This window comes from Microcaecilia unicolor, chromosome 5, assembly GCF_901765095.1.
Source record: "Microcaecilia unicolor chromosome 5, aMicUni1.1, whole genome shotgun sequence".
NCBI lineage: Eukaryota > Metazoa > Chordata > Amphibia > Gymnophiona > Siphonopidae > Microcaecilia > Microcaecilia unicolor.
In genome coordinates, this window is record NC_044035.1 from 16,870,992 (window position 1) to 16,895,818 (window position 24,827).

General features: G+C 47.6%; 1 protein-coding gene across 17 annotated transcripts in view; it reads left to right on the forward strand.

Annotated features, from left to right (window-relative positions):
* LOC115469908 (actin-binding LIM protein 1-like) overlaps positions 1–24,827 on the forward strand; it is a 238,620-nt gene that overhangs the window by 109,789 nt on the left and 104,004 nt on the right. For all 17 annotated transcript variants that reach the window (XM_030202674.1, XM_030202680.1, XM_030202679.1 and 14 more), the window contains 2 exons: positions 14,535–14,622; positions 21,203–21,261. In XM_030202674.1, coding sequence (XP_030058534.1) covers positions 14,535–14,622; positions 21,203–21,261 — 147 coding nt within the window. The remainder of the gene's footprint in view (positions 1–14,534; positions 14,623–21,202; positions 21,262–24,827) is intronic.

A 24,827-nucleotide genomic window follows, 5' to 3' on the forward strand; every position in this document is an offset into this window, starting at 1 on the left:
GACTCACTGGCGAGGGCCTACCGATGCGTCAGAAAATTCTGGAAGAGGCCCGTGAGTTAAGCGGTATCTCAGAAACAACAGCGGAGGTGAGCCTTGAGAAAATCTGGTTAAAGCTAAATCAAATGGATGCAACATTACAAAAATCCTCAGGTGAGGTTTCCGCTCTAGCCATTAAATTTGAAGAGTTGGTAAAAAATGTTGAAGGTGTGAAAGAAGATTTTCCCACTATGTTTAATTTGATTCAAGTAGAAATAAAACAATTGCAAGAATTTAATTCAGCAACGGTTAAAGGCAAAACAAATTTACATAGAAGAATAGAACAGATTGAAAATTATAATAGAAAATTAAATCTCCGTCTTCTGAATTTCCGAAAAGTACCGGGCCAGTTACCTCTGGACTTATTTAAAAGATACTTGCAAGAAATTTTAAAAATTCCTCAGGACGCTATTCCTTCTATCAACAAGATTTATTATTTACCTAAAAGACCTGGGAAACAAGTTGGGGAAATCGAAGGAAGAGAAGGAAAAATTGAAAAATTGATATCGACTTGAACAATATATCAGCTGTTTTGGAGCAATCCATAGAAAATGTATCTGAGAGAGCTACATTATTGGTCTCCTTTGTCTTTGAGCAGGACTTAAATGCTATCATGAGACTATATTTCAAACACTCTAAGTAATTTTTTGGATCTGAAAAAAATCTGGATTTATCCAGATGTCACAAAAATGACACAAGAAAGGAGAAACGTTTTTCTGAATTTGAAAAAAGATGTGGTGGAACTTAGGGGTATATTCTTTTTAGCCTATCCATGCAAATGTTTGATTCGATTTGGTGAAACTAAATACATATTCTACACACCTGAACAATTAAAATCTTTTCTAGATTTGAAGAGGCTTAAATAATTCTCTCTATATAAAAAGCAACACCAATGTTCTATGAAGCCTCCAGCCGGAAGTGTGAAGGGGGCGAGATATCCGGTTTCCCTATGAGGGTCTGCCCCGCCCTCTCTGTAACACAGTCAGTGAAGGAAAACAGCAGAGCAGGAAATCAAATCGCTGGCTCTGTAACAGTGAAGGACTCAGAGGGATGGAGGGGAGAGAGGCCAGAGGGCAGGGACACACACACTCCCACATGCACACAGAAGAAAACATTGCTAGCCCCCGTTTTATTTGCATCAGAAACGGGGCTTTTTAGAGCACAAAATCAAATCGCTGGCTCTGTAACACTGAAGGACTCAGAGGGGGGAGGGGAGAGAGGCCAGAGGGCAGGGACACACACACTCCCACATGCACACAGAAGAAAACATTGCTAGCCCCCGTTTCATTTGCATCAGAAACGGGGCTTTTTAGAGCACGAAATCAAATCGCTGGCTCTGTAACACTGAAGGACTCAGAGGGGGGGAGGGGAGAGAGGGCAGGGACACACACACTCCCACATGCACACAGAAGAAAACATTGCTAGCCCCCGTTTCATTTGCATCAGAAACGGGGCTTTTTAGAGCACGAAATCAAATCGCTGGCTCTGTAACACTGAAGGACTCAGAGGGGGGAGGGGAGAGAGGCCAGAGGGCAGGGACACACACACTCCCACATGCACACAGAAGAAAACACTGCTAGCCCCCGTTTCATTTGCATCAGAAACGGGGCTTTTTTACTAGTGTTAGAATATGAAGATAAATGGATTATCACGTAGCCTTTAAATTGTAATATATGCTTTATACGTACTCCTATAATTTCCTGTTTGACGCCTCCCACGAGTAGTGGTCTAAGAAAGCCAATTTAAATTCTGAAATAATAGTGTAATATTTTGCTTCTCTTATTTGTGACGATTTTCTAGGCTGTATTTCTTTGAACAAGTGTTTGTACTTGTGAAATTTGTTGAAAAACTTAATAAATAAAATAATAATAATTGTCTTTATGAAGAGATTCACCCAAGACGGTGTAAAACAGGTGTATGTATACTTGACATATTCAACTAAATTGTGTCATTACAATAGTAAAATGGCAAAATGTAAGCATAAAAATATAATCAATGAGGTAAACTTGGAGGTAGGCAAATAAAATCCTAGTAATAGCAATTTGGCATGATACGTATCAGTATTAAGCATTGTAAAACAGCTCAGTAGAATAGATATCGTACTCACAACGCCAGCTTAATACAATGATATTACTTAATAGGTGGCTGGGGGGGGGGGGGGAAGTGTGGTCGAGAAATATGGACAAACAAGATGGATAGGACTGGAGGTATTTGGAGCAGGGGTGTAGCTAAGTGGGGCCACAGGGGCCTTGGCCCCCGTAGATTTGGCCCTGGACCCCCCTGCCGACGACCCTCTCGACCCCCCCCTCCTGCCACCAACCCGCCGTCAACCCGCTGTCTACCTTTGCTGGCGGGGTACCCCAACCCCCGCCAGCCAAGGTCCTCTTCTTCCCACGCAAGGCTTCGTTCAGTTTCTGAGTCTGACATCCTGCACGTACAACGTGCAGGACATCAGAAACTGAACAAAGCCTTGCACGGGAAGAAGAGGACCTCAGCTGGCGGGGGTTGGGGTCCCCTGCCAGCAAAGGTAGGCGGCGGCGGGGGAGGGTTGGCAGCGGGAGGGGGGTCGAGAGGGTCGTCGGCAGGGGGGGTTCAAAGTTGGTGGTGGCGGGGGGCGGCAATAGGGGGCGGTGGTGCGGGGGGGGGGGGGCTAAAATGTGCCCCCTCACCTCGGGCCCTAGACCCCCCTCCCGCCGGTCTGGCTATGCCCCTGATTTGGAGAAATACATGGGGATTAAATTGAAGGCACATTATGAGGGTAATTCTGTATAAAGCCCCATAAGTTAGGTACCTACTAGACGTCCAACTCTAGGTGCAGAAACGGACGGTAATGGTAGTCAAGTACCACAATGGGATTAAAACAGTAGGGTATGTGTGTCACTGCCCTTGGATGCTATTCTGTAACTGGGTGCCTGTTCTTATGCATAACTGCAAAGGGGGATTTCCCATGGGAGGGGACTGGGCGTTCTATTTTTGTTCCCATTTTGTAGAATATCGCATTTAGGATCAACCGTTTACACTAGCCGTTGACGTGTAAATGCTCGTGCCCAAAGTTGGCCGTGGAACGGGCCTCATACGCTAATGTTCTGTAACAGGTTTAGTACACAAATGTATCCTTATAGAATACTTGCTGAGCGTCCGAATTTTAGGCGCCTAAGTTTTAGTGCTCTTTATAGAATTGCCGTCTATATGTTCACTGCCGGGTTACGGCCACCTCTGTGGGCTGCGTTAAGTGCTCCTTGCCACATGGCCATATGGTAAGGGTTATCTTACCGCATGGTCATTTTGGGGGGGGGGGCATTTTACCCTCTGTGTGGTAAAAAGGACCCTGGTGCGAGGGAAAAATGGCCCCTGCCGCTACCATAGGGCCCTTTTCCCCGCAGCTTAGTAAAATTTTATTTATGTCACCTATGCAGAACTGTGTCAAAGATTTTCTACTACTACTACTACTACTACTTAACATTTCTAAAGTGCTACTAGGGTTACGCAGCGCTGTACAGTTTAACATGGAAGGACGGTCCCTGCTCGAAGAGCTTACAATCTAAAAAGACAAATGGACAGTTAATCATATAGGTCAGACAGATTGGGGCAACCTATATGTTCGAAAGGTTAGGTTCCGAATGCAGCATTGAAGAGGTGAGCTTTAAGCAAGGATTTGAAGATGGGTAGGGAGGGGGCTTGGCGTAGGGATTCAGGAAGACTGTTCCAGGCATAGGGTGAGGCAAGGGAAAATGAGCGAAGCCTGGAATTGGCAATGGTGGAGAAGGGTACTGAGAGGAGGGATTTGTCATGTGAGCGGAGGTTACGGGCAGGAACGTAGGGGGAGATGAGGGTAGAGAGGTAGGGTGGAGCAGCAGACTGAGTGCATTTGTAAGTAAGGAGGAGAAGCTTGAATTGGATGCGGTATCTGATCGGAAGCCAGTGAAGTGATTTGAGGAGAGGGGTGATATGAGTATATCGGTTCTGGCGGAATATGAGACGTGCAGCAGAGTTCTGAATGGACTGAAGGGGGGATAGATCTTGGTGCAACTGTTTCGTCAGCTTGGTGAAGAAATGAATTAGATTTGTCTGACAAGACCTATCTCTAGTAAAACCGAGTTGCCTTGGGTCCTGCAATCCATTGGATTCCAGAAATCTCACTATCCTCTGTTTTAGAAATGTTTGCATTCATTTAGTCACTACAGAGGTGAGACTAACTGGCTTATGGTTCCCAACCTTTTTCTTCCGCTCTTGTGGAGAGGACCCACATCCGCCCTTCTCCAACCCTCTGGGGCCACTCCAGACTCTAAAGAAGCATTGAAAAGGTTGGACAGTAGAGCCACCAGAACGCCCTTCAGCACCCTGAAATGTATTCCATCCGGCCCCACTGCATTGACCACCTTTAGTTGAGCTAGCTCCTTAATATAATCTTCTGAAAACTGGGCAAGGTCTACCACCCCTCCATTCCTATTAGCATTGGTTTTCTGGAGTCCGACTCCCAGCCCTTCATCTGTGAACACAGAACAGAAATATTTGTTCAGCAATTCCACGTTTTCCTTCTTAGCTTCTACAAATTGCTCCCCTTCACCCGTAGGCCTCATGATGCCAGTTTTGCACTAACATACCTAATCCCCCATTTTACTGGATTGGCTATTTTTTCTTCCGTTTGCGTCTTTGCTCTCCAACCACTTTGGCAGCTTCTCTTAGCCAGTGGCGTAGCTGCGTGGGGCCACGGGGGCCTGGGCCCCTGTAGATTTGGCCCTGGACCCCCCCTGCCGACGACCCTCTTGACACCCCTCCCCCGCTGCCAACCCACCGTCGCCTACCTTTTGCTGGCGGGGAACACCAACCCAGAATTAGAACTAAGCCTTGCGCCGGAAGAAGAGGACCTCAGCTGGCGGGGGTTGGGGTCACCCGCCAGCAAAGGTAGGCGGCGGCGGGGGAGGGTTATTGGCGGGGGGGGGGTCAAAATTAGTGGTGGCGGGGTTCGGCAATGGCGGGGGGGGGCTAAAATGTGCCCCCTCACCTCAGGCTCTGGACCTCCCTCCCGCCGAAGTCTGGCTATGCCCCCCCCCCCCTGCTCTTAGCTTTTCCAGATATTGGTGCCTGTCTTCCTCTTTCCGTGATCTCTTGTCGTTTATGTTGGCTGACCTCTTTTCCCTTACTTTTTCAGCTACTGCTGTTGAAAGACCTTAGCTGTAGTCCCTGAATCTGTTAAAAGCACCGTGAACGAACGTAGCTGGACTCAAGAGTGCCGTAAGATAAAACAGCTGCAGAAAGTGGACCGAGGGCGGGGAATGGCGCTTTCTATGCAAAGTGAAGTCACATTTGGAATATGAGTTTTAATTTTAAGCTCCCATCCTAACAAAAAAAAAATTTCCACTTCTAACAGGACTTAAAAACAAAACAAAAAAACAGCCACTTAGCTAGGGAAGTGCTGAGATATGCAGAAAAATCAACTTGCCTAGCGTCATTTTCCTGAGAAGAAAGGGCCTTAAGAGGGGATTTAATGAACCTGTAGAGACATATCAATTGTTTGTGTAAAGAATATACGGGATGCTTTTTTATCCCAAGACTAAAAAAGGAGGAAGCATCAAAGGAAAGGGACTTCAGCCCCATTTGAGGAAAAAATTCTTTACTCAGGCCCCGATGCTCAGAACCAAACGCAGGTGCTAGAGCTGATTAGGGACGAATTGGTGCCCGCATTAGTAACACAGAATGCTCAGAGGCTGTAGCACAGGAGACAACATCCCAAAGATTAGTGCAAATAGCATGCTAATGCAGTCAAACCAGGGGCGTAGCCAGACTTCGGCGGGAGGGGGGTCCAGAGCCTGAGGTGAGGGGAGACGTTTTAGCCCCCCCCCTGGCGCCGCCGACCCCCCCTGCCATTGCCGACCGCCGCCACCACCAACAACAACTTTGACCCCCCCCTGCCGACGACCCTCTTGACCCCCCTCCTGCCGCCAACCCTCCCCCGCCATCGGCTACCTTTGCTGGCGGGGGACCCCAATCCCCGCCAGCCGAGGTCCTCTTCTTTTTCCGCGCAAGGCTTCGTTCTGTTTCTGATGTACTGCACGTTGTATGTGCAGGACATCACTCAAAACAGAACGAAGCCTTGCAGATCAGCCAGCAATGGACGTCAGACTCACAGAAACAGAACGAAGCCTTGCGCCGGAAGAAGAGGACCTCGGCTGGCGGGGATTGGGGTCCTCCGCCAGCAAAGGTAGCCCACGGCGACGGCAGGGGAGGGTTGGTGGCGGGAGGGGGGTCGAGAGGGTCGTCGCCAGGGGGATCCAGGGCCAAATCTACGGGGGCCCAGGCTCCCGTGGCCCCCACGTAGCTACGCCACTGAGTCAAACAGATGTTAATGAGGTTATTTCCTGTTCCCTCCCAATGCTCAGAGAACAGCGCACAAAACAAAGCCACCTTACCGCTGAAAAAACTAATGCCAGCTCAGAGCAGGCATTAGGGTGTTTGAAGAGAGGATTTCTCATGGTTTTTTTCTTTAAAATCTGCCCGTTTTTATATAATTTGGAAGCAAAAGGAAGCCCGTGCAAGCCCCTAAGTGCTGGTAGTGAGAGATAAATGTGTGCGAGTCAGAACAAACCCTAAAGTAAAGGACACACATTGGCATCTGTTTCCTGCGTTTAAATATAAGTGTTCCAAGTTTTTAAAAAAAATTGAAACGCTTATATTTAAAGGCACGTTTGGGTTTGCCAGGGGCACGTGCACAGGAGCTGAGCTTTCCGCGAAACTATTCTGCGCTGTACCAAGCACCGTCCCTCTCCTTGCTTTCACTTTTATAGTGTGCATATAATTTGGATATCTTTTCCTTTAAGTATTGGCAAGCTAGGCTTCCGTGCTGTTCCCGCAGCATGGTTTCTGCGCTGTTGGCTTACCGTGAGATTTTTGAGCATCGGGGCCCCAGAGTGGTGAAATTAGGAAGCACTTGTAAAAAGCGATTCATGATGCAAACACTAAAACTAAAAAATACAAAGACCTAGGGGACACTCAGTGAAGTTACATGGAAATACTTAAAAAAAAAATGGGGAGGAAATATTACATTAGAACATAAGAATAGCCACACTGGGGCAGACCATTGGTCCATCTAGCCCAGTATCCTGTTTCAAACAGTGGCCAATCCAGGTCTCAAGTACCTGGCGGAAACACAAATAGTAGCAACATTCCATGCTACAAATCCCAGGGAAAGCAGTGGCTTCCCCTTGTCTGTCTCAATAGCAGACTATGGACTTTTTCTCCAGGAACTTGTCCAAATCTTTTTCTAAACCCAGATATGCTAACTGCTATTACTACATCGTTTGGCAGAGTTCCAGAGCTTAACTATTCATTGAGTGAAAAAAATCCTTCCTCCTATTTGTTATAAAAGTATTTCCATGTAACTTCATTCAGTGTCCACTAGTCTTTGCACTTTTTCGAAGAGTAAAAAATCGATTCACTTCTACTTGTTCTACTACACAGTGTTTTGTAGACCTCAGCCATCTCTTTTCCAAGCTGAAGAGCCCTAACCTAATTCCATTCCCTTTATCGTTTTGCTCACGCTTCTTTGAACCTTTTCTAATTCCACTATATCTTTTTTGAGATAGGTTAACCAGAATTAACACAATACTCAAGGCGAGGTTGCACCACGGAGTGATACAGAGGCATTATAGTATTCTTGGTCTTATTTACCATCCCTTTCCTAATAATTCCTAGTATCCTGTTTGCTTTTTTGGCCACCGCACACTGGGCAGAAGGTTTAAGCGTATTGTCTACAACAACACCTCAATCTTTGTGTTGGGTGCTGACCCTCCCCCCCTACCAAGGTGGACCCTAGCATCAGCTACCTATAATTCAGATTCTTCCCAGTGTGCATTTCTTTGCATTTGTCCACATTAAATTTCGTCTGCCATTTGGATGCCCAGTCTTGCAGCTTCCTAAGGTCTTCCTGTATTTTTTCACAGTCCACATGTGTTTTAACAACCTTGAATAGTTTTGTGTCATCTGCAAATTTAATCACCTCCCTCGTCATTCCAATTTGCAGATCATTTATAAATATGTTAAATAGCACCGGTCCCAGTCAGATCGTCGATGCGCCCCCCCCCCCCCCCCGGCGAAATGACACCCCCCCCGGGTGCACGCTGCTGGGGGGGGGGTGCTGCGGCGTGCGCCTGTCAGCTCCGAGTTCGCTAACTTCGCTCGTTCGCTGCAGCTCCCTGTTCCGGGGCAGAGGTTAGCGAACTCGGAGCCGACAGGCGCGCACCGCGGCACCCCCCAGCGGCGTGCACCCGGGACGGACTGCCCCCACCGCCCCCCTCCCCTTAGTACGCCACTGGTCCCAGTACAGATCCTTGTGGCACTCCACTATTTACTCTCCTCCACTGAGAGAAATGGCCACTTAACCCTTCCTTCTGCTTTCTGTCCAATAACCAATTCCTAAACCACAGCAGAACATTGCCTCCTTTCCCATGACGCTTTAATTTTCTCAGGAGTTTCTCATGAGGAACTCTTGTCAAAAGCTTTCTGAAAATCTAGATACATTACATCAACCGGCTCACCTTTATCCACATGTTTATTCATGTCTTCAAAGAAATGAATCAAATTGGTGAGACAAGACTTCCCCTTGGCTGAAACCATGCTGACTTTGTCCCATTAAACCATGTTTACTTATGTTTTCTGTAATGTTATTCTTTGTAATAGTTTCCACTATTTTACCTGGCACTGACATCAGGCTTACCAGTCTGTAATTTCCCGGATCACCCCTGGAACCTTTTTTAAAAATTGGCGTTACATTGTCCACCCTCTAGTCTTCAGGTACTATGGACGATTTTAACGATGGGTTACAGGTCACTAAGAGCAGATCAGCAATTTCATGTTTTGAGTTCTTTCACATCTGGTCCAGTTGACTTACTACTCTTTAATTTTTCGATTTGACTCAGTACATCTTCCAGGTTCATCGAGATTTCTTTCAGTTCCTTCGCATCATCATCCTTGAAAACCATTTCTGGTACAGGTAGATCTTTTATATCTTCTTCCTTAAAGACCAAAGCAAAAAATGCGTTCAGCCTCTCCGCTATAGCCTTGTCCTTCCTGAGTGCCTCTTTTGCTCCTTCATGATCTAACGGTCCTGTGAATTCCCTCACAGGCTTTCTGCTCCTGATGTACCTTAAAAAGTTGTTACTGTGATTTTTTTGCCTCTGCGGCAAGTTTCTCTTCATATTCTCTGTTAGGTTTCTTTATCAATGCTTTGCATCTAACTTGCCAATGCTTATGTTGCTTTTTATTTTCTTCATTTAGGTCCTTTTTCCATTCTTTCAAGAACATTCTTTTGGCTCTAATAGTCTCTTTCACTTCACCTTTTAGGCTTGCTGGCTTCCATTTTTTTCTTCTTCACACCTTTGTAAATACCTGGAATGCATCTGATCTGGGCTTCCAAGATGTTTTTTTTTTTAAACAACATCCATGCCTGATATAAAGTCCAAACCTTTGCAGCCTATCCTTTTAACTTCTTTTTAACCATTTTCCTCATTTTATCATAGTAGCCTTTTTGAAAGTTAAATGCTGCTACAGTAGATTTTCTTTGTGGCTTCACTCCAGATATTACCTCAAACTTGATTATGTTATGATCACTGTTGCTCAGCGGATCCAACACTGTTACCTCTCATTACTGTGCCCTTCAACAATCAGAATGGCTGGCTGTATGCCACCTAACACCTAGCATCTTGATGTAGAAGGTTGGAGTTGGACCTGAGAAATGACATTGGACAAGATGCAGTAATGCTGGTGGAGGAGGAGCAGGAAATGGTCATGATACCTGTAGCAGGGTTCAGTATTGTCAGGGTTGGTCTTAGGCAGAGGCGATCGCACAAGGCCTTGTGCTCCCTTGGGCCCCATGCATGTCCCTCTTTTTTTTTGTCCCGCCTGAAATCCAGCTTCTCTCTTTCACTCCCAGATCCGCTAAAGTTGCTTCATTCCCTTCTCCGACGCTGGCGGCTGCAATTAAGAGAAATGGGACTTGATATACCACCTTTCTGTGGTATTTTGCAACTACATTCAAAGCGGTTTACATATATACAGGTGCTTATTTTGTACCTGGGGCAATGGAGGGTTAAATGACTTGCCCACAGTCACAAGGAGCTGCAGTGGGAATCGAACCCAGTTCCTCAGGATCAAAGTCCGCTGCGCTAACCACTAAGCTATTCCTCCACTCCACATGTTACTGTGGCTGGCATTGGGGCCTTCCCTCTGCCGGTCCTGCCTTGGTCCTGCCCGTGCGGAAACAGGAAGTTACCGCGACCGGAAAGTGCCAAGGCGGGACAAGCAGAGAGAAGGCTCCGATGCCAGCCACAGCAGCGTGTCTTAATCCCAGCCGGCGTTGGGGAAGGGGATGAAGCAATTTCAGTGGATCTGGGAGGGACCATTGGTTAGCCATGTACCAATTAGCTTTCCTTGTCAGATGATTAGGTTTCATGTTCATCAAATTATGAAACACCATAGCAGTTTTAAACACGGGAGCTGCTGCAGAGCATGTAATTGACGGATACATAGCAGCCATGATCCATCTAGATACTTCCAGTACGGCTCATGCAGTTATCACCGCTCCTGTCCTATTTGTCAGCATAAGACAGGAGCAGTGATGTGAACGGTTCTGCTCGACTTCTGTTCAGATCAAGCCAACGGTAGTAACTCTCTGGCTGGGAGCTAAGCTCAGGGTCTGAGCCATGAGCTGAGGATGGTACTTTCTTGGACTTTTGGCTAAAACTGAGAACCTGACCAATACGGACGGACGCGTGTGGGTTACATCCTACCGCTCAAACTCTGTAGGCCATTTCATAGGCCTCCTTTTAAAGTCCCTGTCAATAAGAACGGGATTTGAACCCACAACTGAGAAGTGAAAAACCTTGAGCAATCCAGGCAGTCAGGGGTTAAGATCCTTAGCAGTGTTGTTCTGCCCTCTCAGGCCTGCCTTACAACTGTAAGCTCTTTGTGGAGGGGGCATTTTGTAACCAGGTGAATTATCATGAACGGTGCAGTGTACACTGAAGTTTCTGGATGCTTTTTCATTCCCACTGCCGTTTCACGCTTCCTTTATGCTCGGCTGCAATTGGAGGTGGCTCTCACTGTATGAAAAGCTTTTTATCTTGGCATCAGAAAAGGATGTACCATAGAGGGAGGTGGCAGCAAGACAAGGATGTAACAATGAGAGCAATGACGGGACAAGGACATACCGTAGTTGGAAGGGTGGCAGGGAAAGACCATAACACAGAGATGGTGGCCACAAGGAAAGGGTGTACAGTGTGTGTGTGTGGGGGGGGGGGGGGAGGGGAGGGTCTGCAAGCAAAGGCTGTGCCACAGAGGGAGGGGGTAGGATTTACTACAGAAGAAAGCAGCTGTAAGGAGTAAGCCTAGTGGTTAGTGCAGCGGACCTTGGTCCTGGGGAACTGGGTTCAGTTCCCACTGCAGCTACCTGTGACTCTGGGCAAGTCACTTAACCCTCCATTGCCCCAGGTACAAATAAGTACCTATATATACTATGTAAACCACTGAATGCAGTTGCAAAAACCACAGAAAGCCAGTATATCAAGTTGAATTTCCCTTTTCCTATTTGAGATTCTACATTGAATGTTGCTACTATTTGAGGTTCTGTTGCTACTATTTAAGATTCTACATGGAATGTTGCTGTTGCTACTATTTGAGATTCTGGAATGTTGCTACTATTTGAGATTCTACATGGAATGTTGCTATTGCTACTATTTGAGATTCTGGAATGTTGCTACTATTTGAGATTCTCCATGGAATGTTGTTAGTGGAGGAGTAGCCTAGTGGTTAGTGCAGTGGACTTTGATCCTGGTGGAACTGGGTTCAATTCCCGCTGCAGCTCCTTGTGACTCTGGGCAAGTCACTTAACCCTCCATTGTCCCATATACCAAAACTTAGATTGTGAGCCTTCTAGGGACAGAGAAAGTACCTGCATATAATGTGTACAGTGCTGCATACATCTAGTAGTGCTATAGAAATTAGTACTAGTAGTAAGGAGAGGGTGTACCACACAGGCAGAGGGTAGAACAGAAAGGATGTACCAGTACAACAGAAGAAGGGAGCAGCCTGGAAAGGAAGGAAATGGCATACCATAGAGGAAAGAAGCTGCAAGGAAAATGCATACCTCAGAGACAGGCGGCAGGGGAAAGCAGTACACAGGAAGATATAGTTAGTGAGACCGTCAATGTCTGACCCAAGTCTCTTTGTACCCACTACATGCTAGGTTCCATTCCTCCAGGGATCAGTGCTGTGCCTCTCTGTACCCTGAGAGCTGTTTCAGCCCTGATCACGAGACTGATCAGTGCTCTGTTATAGCAGCTGATGTGAGAAATTCTTATACTGTAACAAGCCTTTTTTCACAGATCACTGTACCATCTCCCCCACCAGCGTGGGATAACTTCTCTTGTGCTCTAAGAGGCAGCTGCTCAAAATCCGGCGCAAAAGCCCATAACACAGTATGAACGCAGAAACCCAGCAAAGCAATGCTCGGAAGAAATTGTATGCTTAATTTACACTAGTAAACCAAAGGTCGGGGGAGGAACATTCCTGACACGTATGCACAAAGGGTTTGTGGTAAGCGTGGCTCTTGTGGCATGTCAGGCAAAAAAACCCCGGAAATGCAAGCACACAGCGGTGCTGTTCTTCTGCGCCAGTAAATATGAGCCTTTCAAAACTGTTCTTAAATTTTTGAAAGGCTCCTATTTAAGCGCAGGACAACAGGCGCTGAGATGTACTTTCACTTTTCGTTTTTGCTTGGACTCACACACGTTTGTTCCTCACTACAGGTCTTAAAATTTGCAGGGGCTTCTTTCCCTTTGCAAAACAGGACAAACCCGAGTTTAATGTGCCAGAGACTGACAAGAAATCTTCTCCTGAAAACCTTCAATGCCACCTCTGAGCTGGCATTAAGTTTTCAGCATTTGCTTCTGCGTAGGGTTACCAAATTTTGTCCCCCCCAAAAGGAGGATACATGCCCTAACCCTGCCACGCCCCCTTTCACGCCCTTGATCCGCCCACTGTCACATTTCCCCTCCCCCCTGTCACACACCTCGTCACTCCCCCTCCCCGTCACCCCCCTCCCCTTACCTTACTACTGCCCTGGTGGTCTAGTGACCTCTTTGGGGCATTTCCTACTCGGAGTGCTGCCCTGCATGCATCCTTCCTGTTGGTGATCTCGGCGCCGATTCAAAATGGCCACCGAGAGTTGAAGTCTCGCGAGGTCACTTCAACTCTCGGCAGCCATTTTGAATCGGCACAGAGATCACGAACAGGAAGGATGCATGCAGGGCAGCGCTTCGGGCAGGAAAAAGGGAGCTCTTTCCTGCCCCAAAGGCGGAAGAGGTCACTAGACCACCAGGGCAGTAGTAAGTAAGGTGAGGGGAGGCTAGCAATCTGCCCGTTTGTCCGGATTTCTATAGGACGGCCCCGCCCACCAGCCTGCCCGTTTGTCCAGAAATCCGGACAAATGGGCAGATTGACAAAACCCGCCCAGTTGCCCGGACATATCCTCAAAAAGAGGACATGTCCGGGTAAATCCGGACATATGGTAACCCTACTTCTGCGCATTACAGCACTTCCATTTGAGCATTGGGAAGGAATACTACCCGACCTCATTTGCATCCATTTAAATGCATTTCAGTACAATTTGCGGTCACTTTGGTGCACGGTCATACCCATGCTAGAGCCCTCTGAACATCCTGCACGTGTTAACATACGTGCAAATCTGGCGCTAATTGCATTTAACACTGGCGTTAGGCTTTGAGCATCGTCCCCTAAGAGAATGTTCCTTGCAGCACTTGCTAACAGGAGTGCATTCCTCTCTTTTTTGCAGAGGTGATGTCCTTGTGTTATTCTCTGCATAAATGTTGTATTTAATGAAAGTCTGTTCTCTGCTTTCATTTTGTGTTTGTGTGTGTGTTTATATTTGAGGATGGAGGTGTGTTTGTGCTATTTTTGTGAGTGTATGTGTGTGTGTATATGTGTTTGTTGGTAGAGGTGTGCATGTGTTTGTGTGTGTATGTGAGTTTATATATATATGTGTATGTGTTTTTGTTTTTTGTGAGTGTGTGTGGGTGGGTGGGTAGAGGTGTGTATGTGTTTGTGAGTATGTGTGTGTGTTTGAGTGTATTTTTGTTTTTGAGAGTGTGTGTTTGTAGGTGGGGAAGTGTTTGTGTTATTTTTGTGAGTGTGTGTGTGTTTATGTGTTTGTTTGTTTGTTTGTTTGTGGGTGGAAGTGTGTATGTGTTTGTGTGTGTATGTGAGTTTATGCATGTGTTTCTGTTTTTTGTGAGTGTACCTGTGTGTGTTTATGTTTTTGTATGGAAGTGTATGTATTGGGGGGAGGGGTGGAGATAGGCATTTTGTTTTTTTATTTGTCAATTGATTATGCCTGGTTTCTGTGGAGTCATTTTTCTGCTGGGGGAAGTAGTTGATATGAAAGAAAGGTGGCTTACTGTCTCTCCCCACCTTCTCCTTTCCCCTAGGCTGGAGACAAACATTACCATCCCAGCTGTGCACAATGCAGCAGGTGCAACCAGATGTTCACGGAAGGCGAAGAAATGTACCTGCAAGGTAAGCCCCCTGGAGAAGAGACCCCCAAATGCTGACATTGTGCAGCAGCAGCAGCGTGGAGAGAATAGAGACGCCCCTCTTTTACCCTTCCTATTCCTTCTTTTGTAACCGTGAAATAGGAGAATCCCCCAGCATTTGCGGCCCTCCGGTATACAGTAGAGTGAGGCATTGGTATAGCCATGGTTGGGCCGGGAACCATCTACTTTTGGCTCACATCCATCCAGTAGCAGTACACCCTTGCTGTGGCCGGTGGGGTTCTCTGAGCCCCTGCCAGCTGGAGACGGTGTTCTCTGCAGGGCTTTTTAGGGGGCACACCACCCAGCTAACTCCCAACCCTAGTCCGACATCTGTCTGTTTCTCTTTCACTCTTCCCCGCCCATGGTTTGGCATCTCTTTCCTCCCGACCCTTGCCAATGATCCGTCTCTCTCAGTCTGAGTCCTCCCCCACCCCTACCCCAGTGTACCTTTTAAACTTTAACTGCTGTATGTTGCTGGCAGTGAATGGACTTATGGATGGACCCAGAACTAGAGAATGACACAGGGGTAAAATTTGCCCCTGCCCCTTTGGGTTCTGTAATGATTTTTTAATCTGTGGATGAATAAGAAGTCGTCAACAATCTCAGGATTCAGTCTAGTTCTCCTGTCTTCCACAGTCCCTCCTACAATAGAAGATGTCTTCTTAGAAGATGTGCTGGTAGCAGGATGTACAGGATCCCTAATGCAAATTTTGCTAGCTATGGCCAGCATGTTTGCTTGTTTTTTCAAAAAATAAACTATTGTCTGCATCAATCAAACATAAATAACAGTCCAGTTCATTAAGAGGCTTCAAAGTAGAAAGTGACACGGGGACAAGGTTTGTCCCTGTTCCCGTGGGATCTGTCTCCTCGGACTCTATCCCTGACCCCATCCCCCGTGGTTACCGCGGGTCTCCCTTCCCGTGTCATTCTCCTTTCTGTAGAGGTGAGATTGCATCAGGGGGAAGTCTCTGGGGCTGGTCACGAGCAGGGTGTTTGGATCACTACTGGTGACCTTCAGAAATAAAAAGAGGTTTTCAAAGGTACACTAGTGGGAGAGGGGACGATGGGTTAAGAGATTGTGGGAGATGCTGGCTTGTCCGGGGGTAGGGGGGGAATGGAGAGAAATTTCATGCCCACCCACTTTGGGCTCAGGCCTACCTAAGATTGACCGTCTGGTTACGCCACTGGAATGGAGATTCTGAAAGTGTGTTGGGCATTTAGAAATATGAATTCTGTGCAGGCTGCAATTCCTTCTCAATAAACCAGCAGTGGTTGTACATCAGCTCCTGAGACCCTGAGAAAAGGACCTACAGGCTCTCCAAAACTCAGGCACTGTAACAGCTCTGGAATATTCTGGTTTTGCTCCACTATCAGGCTTATTTTCGAAAGAGAAGGGCGCCCATCTTTCGACACAAATCGGAAGATGGGCGTCCTCCCAGGGTTGCCCAAATCGGCATAATCGAAAGCCAATTTTGGGCGTCCTCAACTGCTTTCCGTCACGGGGATGACCAAAGTTCCCGGGGGCGTGTCAGAAGCATAGCGAAGGTGGGACTGGGGCGTGCTTAACACATGGGCGTCCTCGGCCGATAATGGAAAAAAGAAGGGCGGCCCTGACGAGCACTTGGCCGACTTTACTTGGTCCATTTTTTTTTTGCGACCAAGCCTCAAAAAGGTGCCCGAACTGACCAGATGACCACCGGAGGGAATCGGGGATGACATCCTCTTACTCCCCCAGTGGTCACTAACCCCCTCCCACCCCTCATACTCAGCTCCCTGACAGCAGTATGCAGGTCCCTGGAGCAGTTTTAGTGGGTGCAGTGCACTTCAGGCAGATGGACCCAGGCCCACACCCCCCCCCTCACCTGTTACACTTGTGGTGGTAAATGTGAGCCCTTCAAAACCCACCACAAACCCACTGTACCCATATGTAGATGCCCCCCTTCATCCCTAAGAGCTATGGTAGTGGTGTACAGTTGTGGGGAGTGGATTTGGGGAGGGGGGGCTCAGCACACAAGGTAAGGAAGCTATGCACCTGGGAGCAATTTCTGAAATCCACTGCAGTGCCGCCTAGGGTGCCCGGTTGGTGTCCTGGCATGTCAGGGGAACCAGTGCACTATGAATAATGGCTCCTCCCACGACCAAATGGCTTGGATTTGGTTGTTTCTGAGATGGGTGTCCTTGGTTTCCATTATCGCAGAAAATCGGGGACGACCATCTCTAGGGTCGACCATCTCTAAGGTCGACCTAAATGTTGCGATTTGGGCGTCCCTGACATTATTATCGAAACGAAAGATGGACGCTCATCTTGTTTCAATAATACTGGTTTCCCCGCCCCCTCGCGAGGACGTCCTGCAAGGACGCCCTCAGGAAAACTTGGGCACCCGTTCGATTTTGTCCCTCTAAGTAGTGTCATTACATCTTACTACATAAATGAAGAGTGACCGACGTGCCGCGCACGTCACGTTGACCGGCGAGCACCGGGTGGGCGGGGATCCGACAGCAGCTCCGAGGCATGCTCCGTCTCCGACAGGTATGATGAGCTGCTGCCGCCGCTGCTGTGACCCGGGCGCTTTCCTCTGCCACCATCCCCTGGGGCGGCTTTCCTGGGCAGGGGCTCGGCTGCACCCGGCATTGCTCCGACCGCTTTCTTGCCCGTTTTAATGGACTCAACGGCTTGTTAGATAATATTTCATGTTTGTATCCCGCTCAAACAAGACTCAGAGTGATTTACAACAGCAGAGACAGCCCGGAGAACTTCTGGCTTCCCCTGCCATTTATTCTCTGCAGACCTCACAGGCTGCAGAGTCTTCAGTCTGGCACCTTCCACAGTAATAAAAATCACTTCCAAACATACCTTAAGACGCTTAAAATGTCAGTAAATAAAGAAGCATAACTGGGGCAGATCTGGTAATAGGTTGTGGAAGCAGTTGGGGAACACCCTGTGGTGTGAGTTGCTTGTTTTACCCAGTGGCGTACCAAGGGGGGGGGGGCGGTGGGGGCGGTCCGCCCCGGGTGCACGCCGCTGGGGGGGGTGCCGCGGCGCGCGCCTGTCAGCTGAGTTCGCTGACTTCGCTGCAGCTCCCTCTGCCCCGGAACAGGTCAGCTGACAGGCGCGCACCGCGGCACCCCCCCCCCCCCAGCGGCGTGCACCCGGGGGGGGGGGGTCATTTCGCCCAGGGGGGGGGCGCTCCGCCCCGGGTGTCATGCCGGCTAGGATCGCCACTGGTTTTACCTTAATCCCATGGTGCCCTGCCACTGTCTGAGAGGGTGGGGAAAAGAAGCCAGTTGTTCACAGGCCATCACTGAGCCTAACCCAAAAGGGAAAGAATTCTTGCTTGGGCAGTGCAGTTTCAACATCTTTTTCGGCACTTTGGCCATAACGTTTCCTGTTGGGACAGTAGGGCAATGCTCAAGAGCCCACAACAGTAAGAGGCTCACTCTCTCCTAGCCTGCATCTAGTTTAATCAATTTTGAAATACAGTTAGGGGCCCATGAGCTCAGGGACCCAGATCACAGTCGATCTGCCTCTGCCTGTTGATGAACCAGCCTTTACATTATATAATATTCCATGTTTATATCCTACTCAGTGGTTAGTGCACAGGACTTTGATCCAGGGAAACTGGTTTTGATTCCCACTGTAGCTCCTTGTGACTCTGGACCAGTCACTTAACCCTCCATTGCCCCTGGTACAAAATAAGTACCTGAATATATGTACACTGCTTTGAATGTAGTTTGCAAAAACCTCAGAAAGGCAGTATATCAAGTCCCATTTCCCTTTCCCTATTTGAGATTCCCTACATAGAATGTTGCTGTTGCTACTATTTGAGATTCTGGAATGTTGCTGCTATTTGAAATTCTACATGGAATGTTAATGTTGCTATTCTACTAGCAACATTCCATGTAGAAGCCTGCCCTTGCAGATTAGCAACGCGGCCGCGCAGGCTTCTGTTTCTGTGAGTCTGATGTCCTGCACATACGTGCAGGACGTCAGACTCACAGAAACAGAAGCCTGCGTGGCCGCATTGCTGATCTGCAAGGGCAGGCTTCTACATGGAATGCTGCTAGTGGAGGAGTAGCCTAGTGGTTAGTGCAGTGGACTTTGATCCTGGGGAGCTGGGTTCAATTCCCACTGCAGCTCCCTGTGACTCTGGGCCAGTCACTTAACCCTCCATTGCCCCTGGTACAAAATAAGTACCTGAATATATGTAAACCGCTTTGAATGTAGTTGCAAAAACCACAGAAAGGTGGTATATCAAGTCAAATTTCCGTTTCCCTATTTGAGATTCTACATGGAATGTTGCTGTTGCTACTATTTGAGATTCTGGTATGTTGCTACTATTTGAGATTCTAGATGGAGTGTTACTATTTGAGATTCTACATGGAATGTTAATGTTGCTATTCCACTAGCAACATTCCATGTAGAAGCCTGCCCTTGCAGATCAGCAATGTGGCCGCGCAGGCTTCTGTTTCTGTGAGTCTGACGTCCTCAGACGCTTTGAATGTAGTTGCAAAAACCACAGAACCGTGGTATATCAAGTCCCATTTCCCTTTCCCTATTTGAGATTCTAAATTCTACATAGAATGTTGCTGTTGCTACTATTTGAGATTCTGGAATGTTGCTGCTATTTGAAATTCAACATAGAATGTTAATGTTGCTATTCTACTAGCAACATTCCATGTAGAAGCCTGCCCTTGCAGATTAGCAACGCGGCCGCGCAGGCTTCTGTACGTGCAGGACGTCAGACTCAGAGAAACAGAAGCCTGCGCGGCCACATTGCTGATCTGCAAGGGCAGGCTTCTACATGGAATGTTGCTAGTGGAGGAGTAGCCTAGTGGTTAGTGCAGTGGACTTTGATCCTGGAGAACTGAGCTTGATTCCTTGTGATTCTGAACAAGTCACTTAACCCTCCATTGCCCCAGGTACAAGTAAGTACCTGCATATACTATGTAAACTGCTTTGAATGTAGTTGCAAAAACCACAGAACGGTGGTATATCAAGTCCCATTTCCCTTTCTTCAGCTGAGGGGCTTTATGCATGATGACGGAGGACCACGTGGGAACCTTCGTCCAGCCTTGGCTGCAATCCTGTTTATGCTGGCTGGCAGTGGTTCTCGTGTTGTCCCTTGCTTTCACTGCCTGCCAGATGGGGGTGCACACAGTGAGGATGTCCTCCGGTGCGCTGACTTACAGCTGACCACTGCGTTCACCTTCCCCTCCTTTGCTTATGTTGGACAGGATTTCCTGTACTCTGTGGCCTGCTCTCCTTTCGTTACCAGGGATTAAGAGCTGTCATTGCTCCAACTTGTTTTTCCGAGCATTCAAAGGAATTTAAGTGGTGCAGGAATGTGTTCGACCCGAGACCCCAGTTAAAAGCTTTTTTGCACAGTCAGGCCTCGTCACTTCCAGCCCTATTCAGATATTTTCCCGTCAGCAGTTTTACAGCTGAAAAGTCTCCCAAGGTGTTTCCGAAGCTGAAAAATCGAGGGTTTTCATAATGGAGAGCAGACAAAAGCCAGACAATAAACCCACATATAATAATAATAATAATTTTATATCCCGCACTTTCCCACTCATGGCAGGCTCAATGCGGCGGGCAATGGAGGGTTAAGTGACTTGCCCAGAGTCACAAGGAGCTGCCTGTGCCTGAAGTGGGAATCTGACTCAGTTCCCCAGGACCAAAGTCCACCACCCTAACCACTAGGCCACTCCTCCACTGTTGCTACTATTTGAGATTCTACATGGAATGTTGCTATTCCACTAGCAACATTCCATGTAGAAGTTGGCCCTTGCAGATCACCAATGTGGCCGCGCAGGCTTCTGCTTCTGTGAGTCTGACGTGCAGGACGTCAGACTCACAGAAACAGAAGCCTGCGCAGCCTTCTGCATGGAATGTTGCTAGTGGAATAGCAACATTCCATGTAGAATCTCCAATAGTATCTCTTTTATTTTTGTTACATTTGTACCCTGCGCTTTCCCACTCATGGCAGGCTCAATGCGGCTTACATGGGGCAATGGAGGGTTACGTGACTTGCCCAGAGTCACAAGGAGCTGCCTGTGCCTGAAGTGGGAATCGAACTCAGTTCCCCAGGACCAAAGTCCACCACCCTAACCACTAGGCCACTCCTCCACTCCTGACAGGAGGGGTTTTAACATGGCCTGTTAGATTGTAAGCCTTCTTGCAAAAGGACCTGTTCTTGAGTGCATACAGCACTGATAACACTGTAGAACTGCTGGCTTACAAACTCAGCCACACACATCTGAGTTATCATTAGGGCAGTGCTGCACAGAGGTGACTGACTACTGTTTATACCGGGGTGGGCAACTATAGTCCTTCAGGGCCATAAACCAGTTAGGATTTCAAGATTTCCACGGTGAATAGGTGTGAGATTGATTTGCATGGACTGCTTCCATTGTATGCGAACAGATCTCATGCAAAGTCATCGTGCAAGTCCTGAAAACCCAACCGGGTTGTGGCCCTCCAGGATCGTGGTTGCCCAACCCTGATTTATACACTTCAATCTCTGTCCTGCTGTATTACTGAGAGAGGGATTGTCTCTTTCTAGGGTCCACCGTCTGGCATCCCGACTGTAAGCAGACCGCCAAGGCTGAGGAGAAGCTGCGGGTATGTAGCTTAATGTTCCTGAATAATGAGTATGAATTGCCTGAGACAACAACCGCTGTTCCCTCTAAGCTGAGCGGGAGTCCTCCATCTATAGCCCTGCCAGTGGGTGGCGCTATCATGTTTTCCGTAGTGATGGACAGACAAGTTCTGCAGACTCCAGGGAACCTGCTTGTCCCTAGAGACTGAAAACACAACATTGAAGCAGCACCCCCTACTGGTAGCAGTGCAGTTGGAGGACTTAAAGGGAACAGTGAGAACAGCACATGCAGAACCCTGGGCATCAGTGGCGTACCAAGGCGGTTGGGGCGGTCTGCCCCGGGTGCACGCCGCGGGGGGGGGGGGGGGGGTGCCGCGCGCCTATCGACTCCGCTCGTTCCGTGCTCCCTCTGCCCCGGAACAGGTTCCTGTTCCCGGGCAGAGGGAGCATGGAACGAGTGAAGCCGACAGGCGCGCGGCACCCCCCCCCCCCCCCCCCCAGCAGGTAAAAATGCACCTGGGGGGGAAGGTGTGTCCTTTCACCGGGGGTGGGGGGGGGGTCGCGCTGCACCCGGGGGGGGCACATCGGCTATCCGGCCCGGGTGTCAGCCACCCTAGGAACGCCACTGCTGAGTGTCATTCTTATAAATCTTAATGTGTGCAGAGCCTCGGGCATTGCTGATATGTGAAAGACTAGTTTGTTTGCATGGGGAACAGTCAATGACATAGCTCACATTACTGCACGTCGTTACCAAATGAAATGAGCAGAAACAAAATTATCAATATTTTGTGTTTTCTCGTTTGACAATAACAGCACACAATTTTGGCAATAATTGTGCAGTCTTCATGACATTAAATTTATACAGAATATTTATTTATTTCTTTAGAACATTTATATATCACATATTCCCAACACAGCAGGCTCTATGTGGCTAACAGCAGTTAAAGAAATAGCAACATACTAATTCAGGGCGGAACAGAGAATAGGGATCAACATGGTGGGGGGGGGGGGGGGGGGGGAACAACAGGGGAAACAAATGAGGGAGGACAGGCAGTTAAGTAACAGTGGAGTAGGCTCTGTCACAGAGAGATAAGTCTTGAGGAATTTCTTGAACAGAGTGTGGTCGGCAGTCTCTTTTAATGATGATGGTAGAGCATTCCAGAAACCAGGGCTCACAAAGCAATTTGTATCTGAGATTCCTGCAGTTAGGATAGTGGAGATTAAGATAACATAATAGCCGTAATATAAGTTAAAAACCCATAATAATAATCATAAACGTCACTTCCACAAGAAAAAATGGCCAAGAAAACCCGAAGAAAATGAAAATTCCTGGAAACGACATGAAAAGATGATTTTCCAGCTGCCTGTCCCTAATACGTGGTTTCAGAGAAGTAGTGAGGGAGTGTCTCGGTGTCTTGGCTGCCTGTTAAACAGATGGGGTTAAGAGATGACCTCTCTAAGGCAGTCATATCTGGGTGAATAGATATTTAACTGTCTGAAACTGTATTGGTATTTCTAGCTGCACAAAATCAAGGCCCGTTTGAATGTTCATTTGTGATAGCTCTATGCTGCTATTGCATGTATGCTCTTACCATAGAACTTAGAAACATAGATACATGACAGCAGATAAAGGCCATATATAGTAATATTCCCTCTCTATTACTTGAAAATATGCCTCTTCCACTGAATTTCTCTGAGCCTTTCTGCAGGAGTCCTGTTATCAATAAAATTACCATGCAGAATCTGATTGGCTCACACTGGCTGTGATGTCACAAACAATGTTTCACACACCGGCACATGGAAACATGACGGCAGATAAAGGCCATATGACCCATCCAGTCTGCCCATCCTCTGTAACCCCCAATTCTACCTGCTCCTAAGCGATCCCACATGCTTATCCCATGACACAGTCCTCGACTCCACCACCTCCACCGGCAGGCCATTCCACGCCTCCACCACCCTTTCTGTGAAATAATACTTCCTTAGATTACTCCTAAGCCTATTCCCATTATGACATCACAATATGAGCTCTGGTTACCAGAGACTGAAACTCTTCACACTAAGGGGGGAAAGTAAGCCAAGAATAGGACAATTGAGCCATTGTGACATCACTGATGAGGTTGGCTCTTAGGCATTGGTGGAATGAGGCATTATGACATCACAATCTCAGCTCTGGTTACCAGAGACTGAAACACACTAAGGGGGGAAAGTAAGGCAATAATAGGACAATTGAGCCATTGTGACATCACTGATGAGGTTGGCTCTTAGGCATTGGTGGAATGAGGCATTATGACATCACAATCTCAGCTCTGGTTACCAGAGACTGAAACACACTAAGGGGGGAAAGTAAGGCAATAATAGGACAATTGAGCCATTGTGACATCACTGATGAGGTTGGCTCTTAGGCATTGGTGGAATAGAAACATGACTGCAGATAAAGGCCAAATGACCCATCCAGTCTGCCCATCCTCTGTAACCCCTAATTCTACCTGTTCCTAAGCGATCCCACATGCTTATCCCGTGCCTTTTAAAATTCTGAAACAGTCCTCGACTCTTATCGCCTCCACCGGGAGGCCATTCCACGCCTCCACCACCCTTTCTGTGAAATAATACTTCCTTAGGTTACTCCTAAGCCTATTCCCTCTTATCTTTGTCATATGCCCCCTCATTCCAGAGCTCTCCTTCATTTGAAAAAGGCTCTCTTCCTGTATATAAATGCCCTTGAGATATTTAAACGTTTCTATCATGACTCCTCTCTCCCTACTCTCTTCCAGCGTATACATGTTGAGGCTCATAAGCCTGTCCCTATCATTTTTGCATTCAAGACCACTTACTCATTTCGTAGCCGCCCTCTGGACCGACTCCATCCTGTTTCTATCTTTCCGTAGGTGCGGTCTCCAGAACTGCAGTATAATGCTCTCTTCACCCCCACCAAATGCTGTGGCTTTTGGAAACATTGTAGCTGGTAGTCTCCTCACACTTTATTTTTCCAGCTCACTCAGAAACAGGGCTGGCATCTAGTGCCAGGATCCTTCACTCATAACCACTTGGGGTTTTCCCTCTCTTTTATATTTCTCACCTGCAGTCAACACAGGCATCACACTGAGAGTCCTCATCTGAGGGTTACAAGCCACCAGTGGCTGCAGAATCGCCATACTGGGACAGGCTGAAGGCCCATCAAGTCACAAGTACCTGGCAAAATCCCAGAACCGCAAAACAGATGTTATGCTGCTTATCCTAGAAATAAGCAGTGGATTTTTCCATCTTAATAATTGATTTATAGACTTTTCTTTCAGGAACCTGCCTACACCTTTTTTAAACCCTGCTAAGCTAACTGCCTTTATCACATTCTTTGGCAATAAATTCCAGAGTTTAATTACATGTTGAGTGAGGAAATATTTTCTCTGATTTCTTTTAAACTTACTACTTAGCAGCAGAACCTGGTTAATTTTGGGCTTAAATATGGTCCTCAGATATCACTATTGTACAATCACCATAGTTCCTGGGATGGGAGTCTTATAAACACTGAACAGAGAAGGCCAGTGTAGGAACTGAACCCAGGTCCTTCCACATAGCACTACCCCTGATC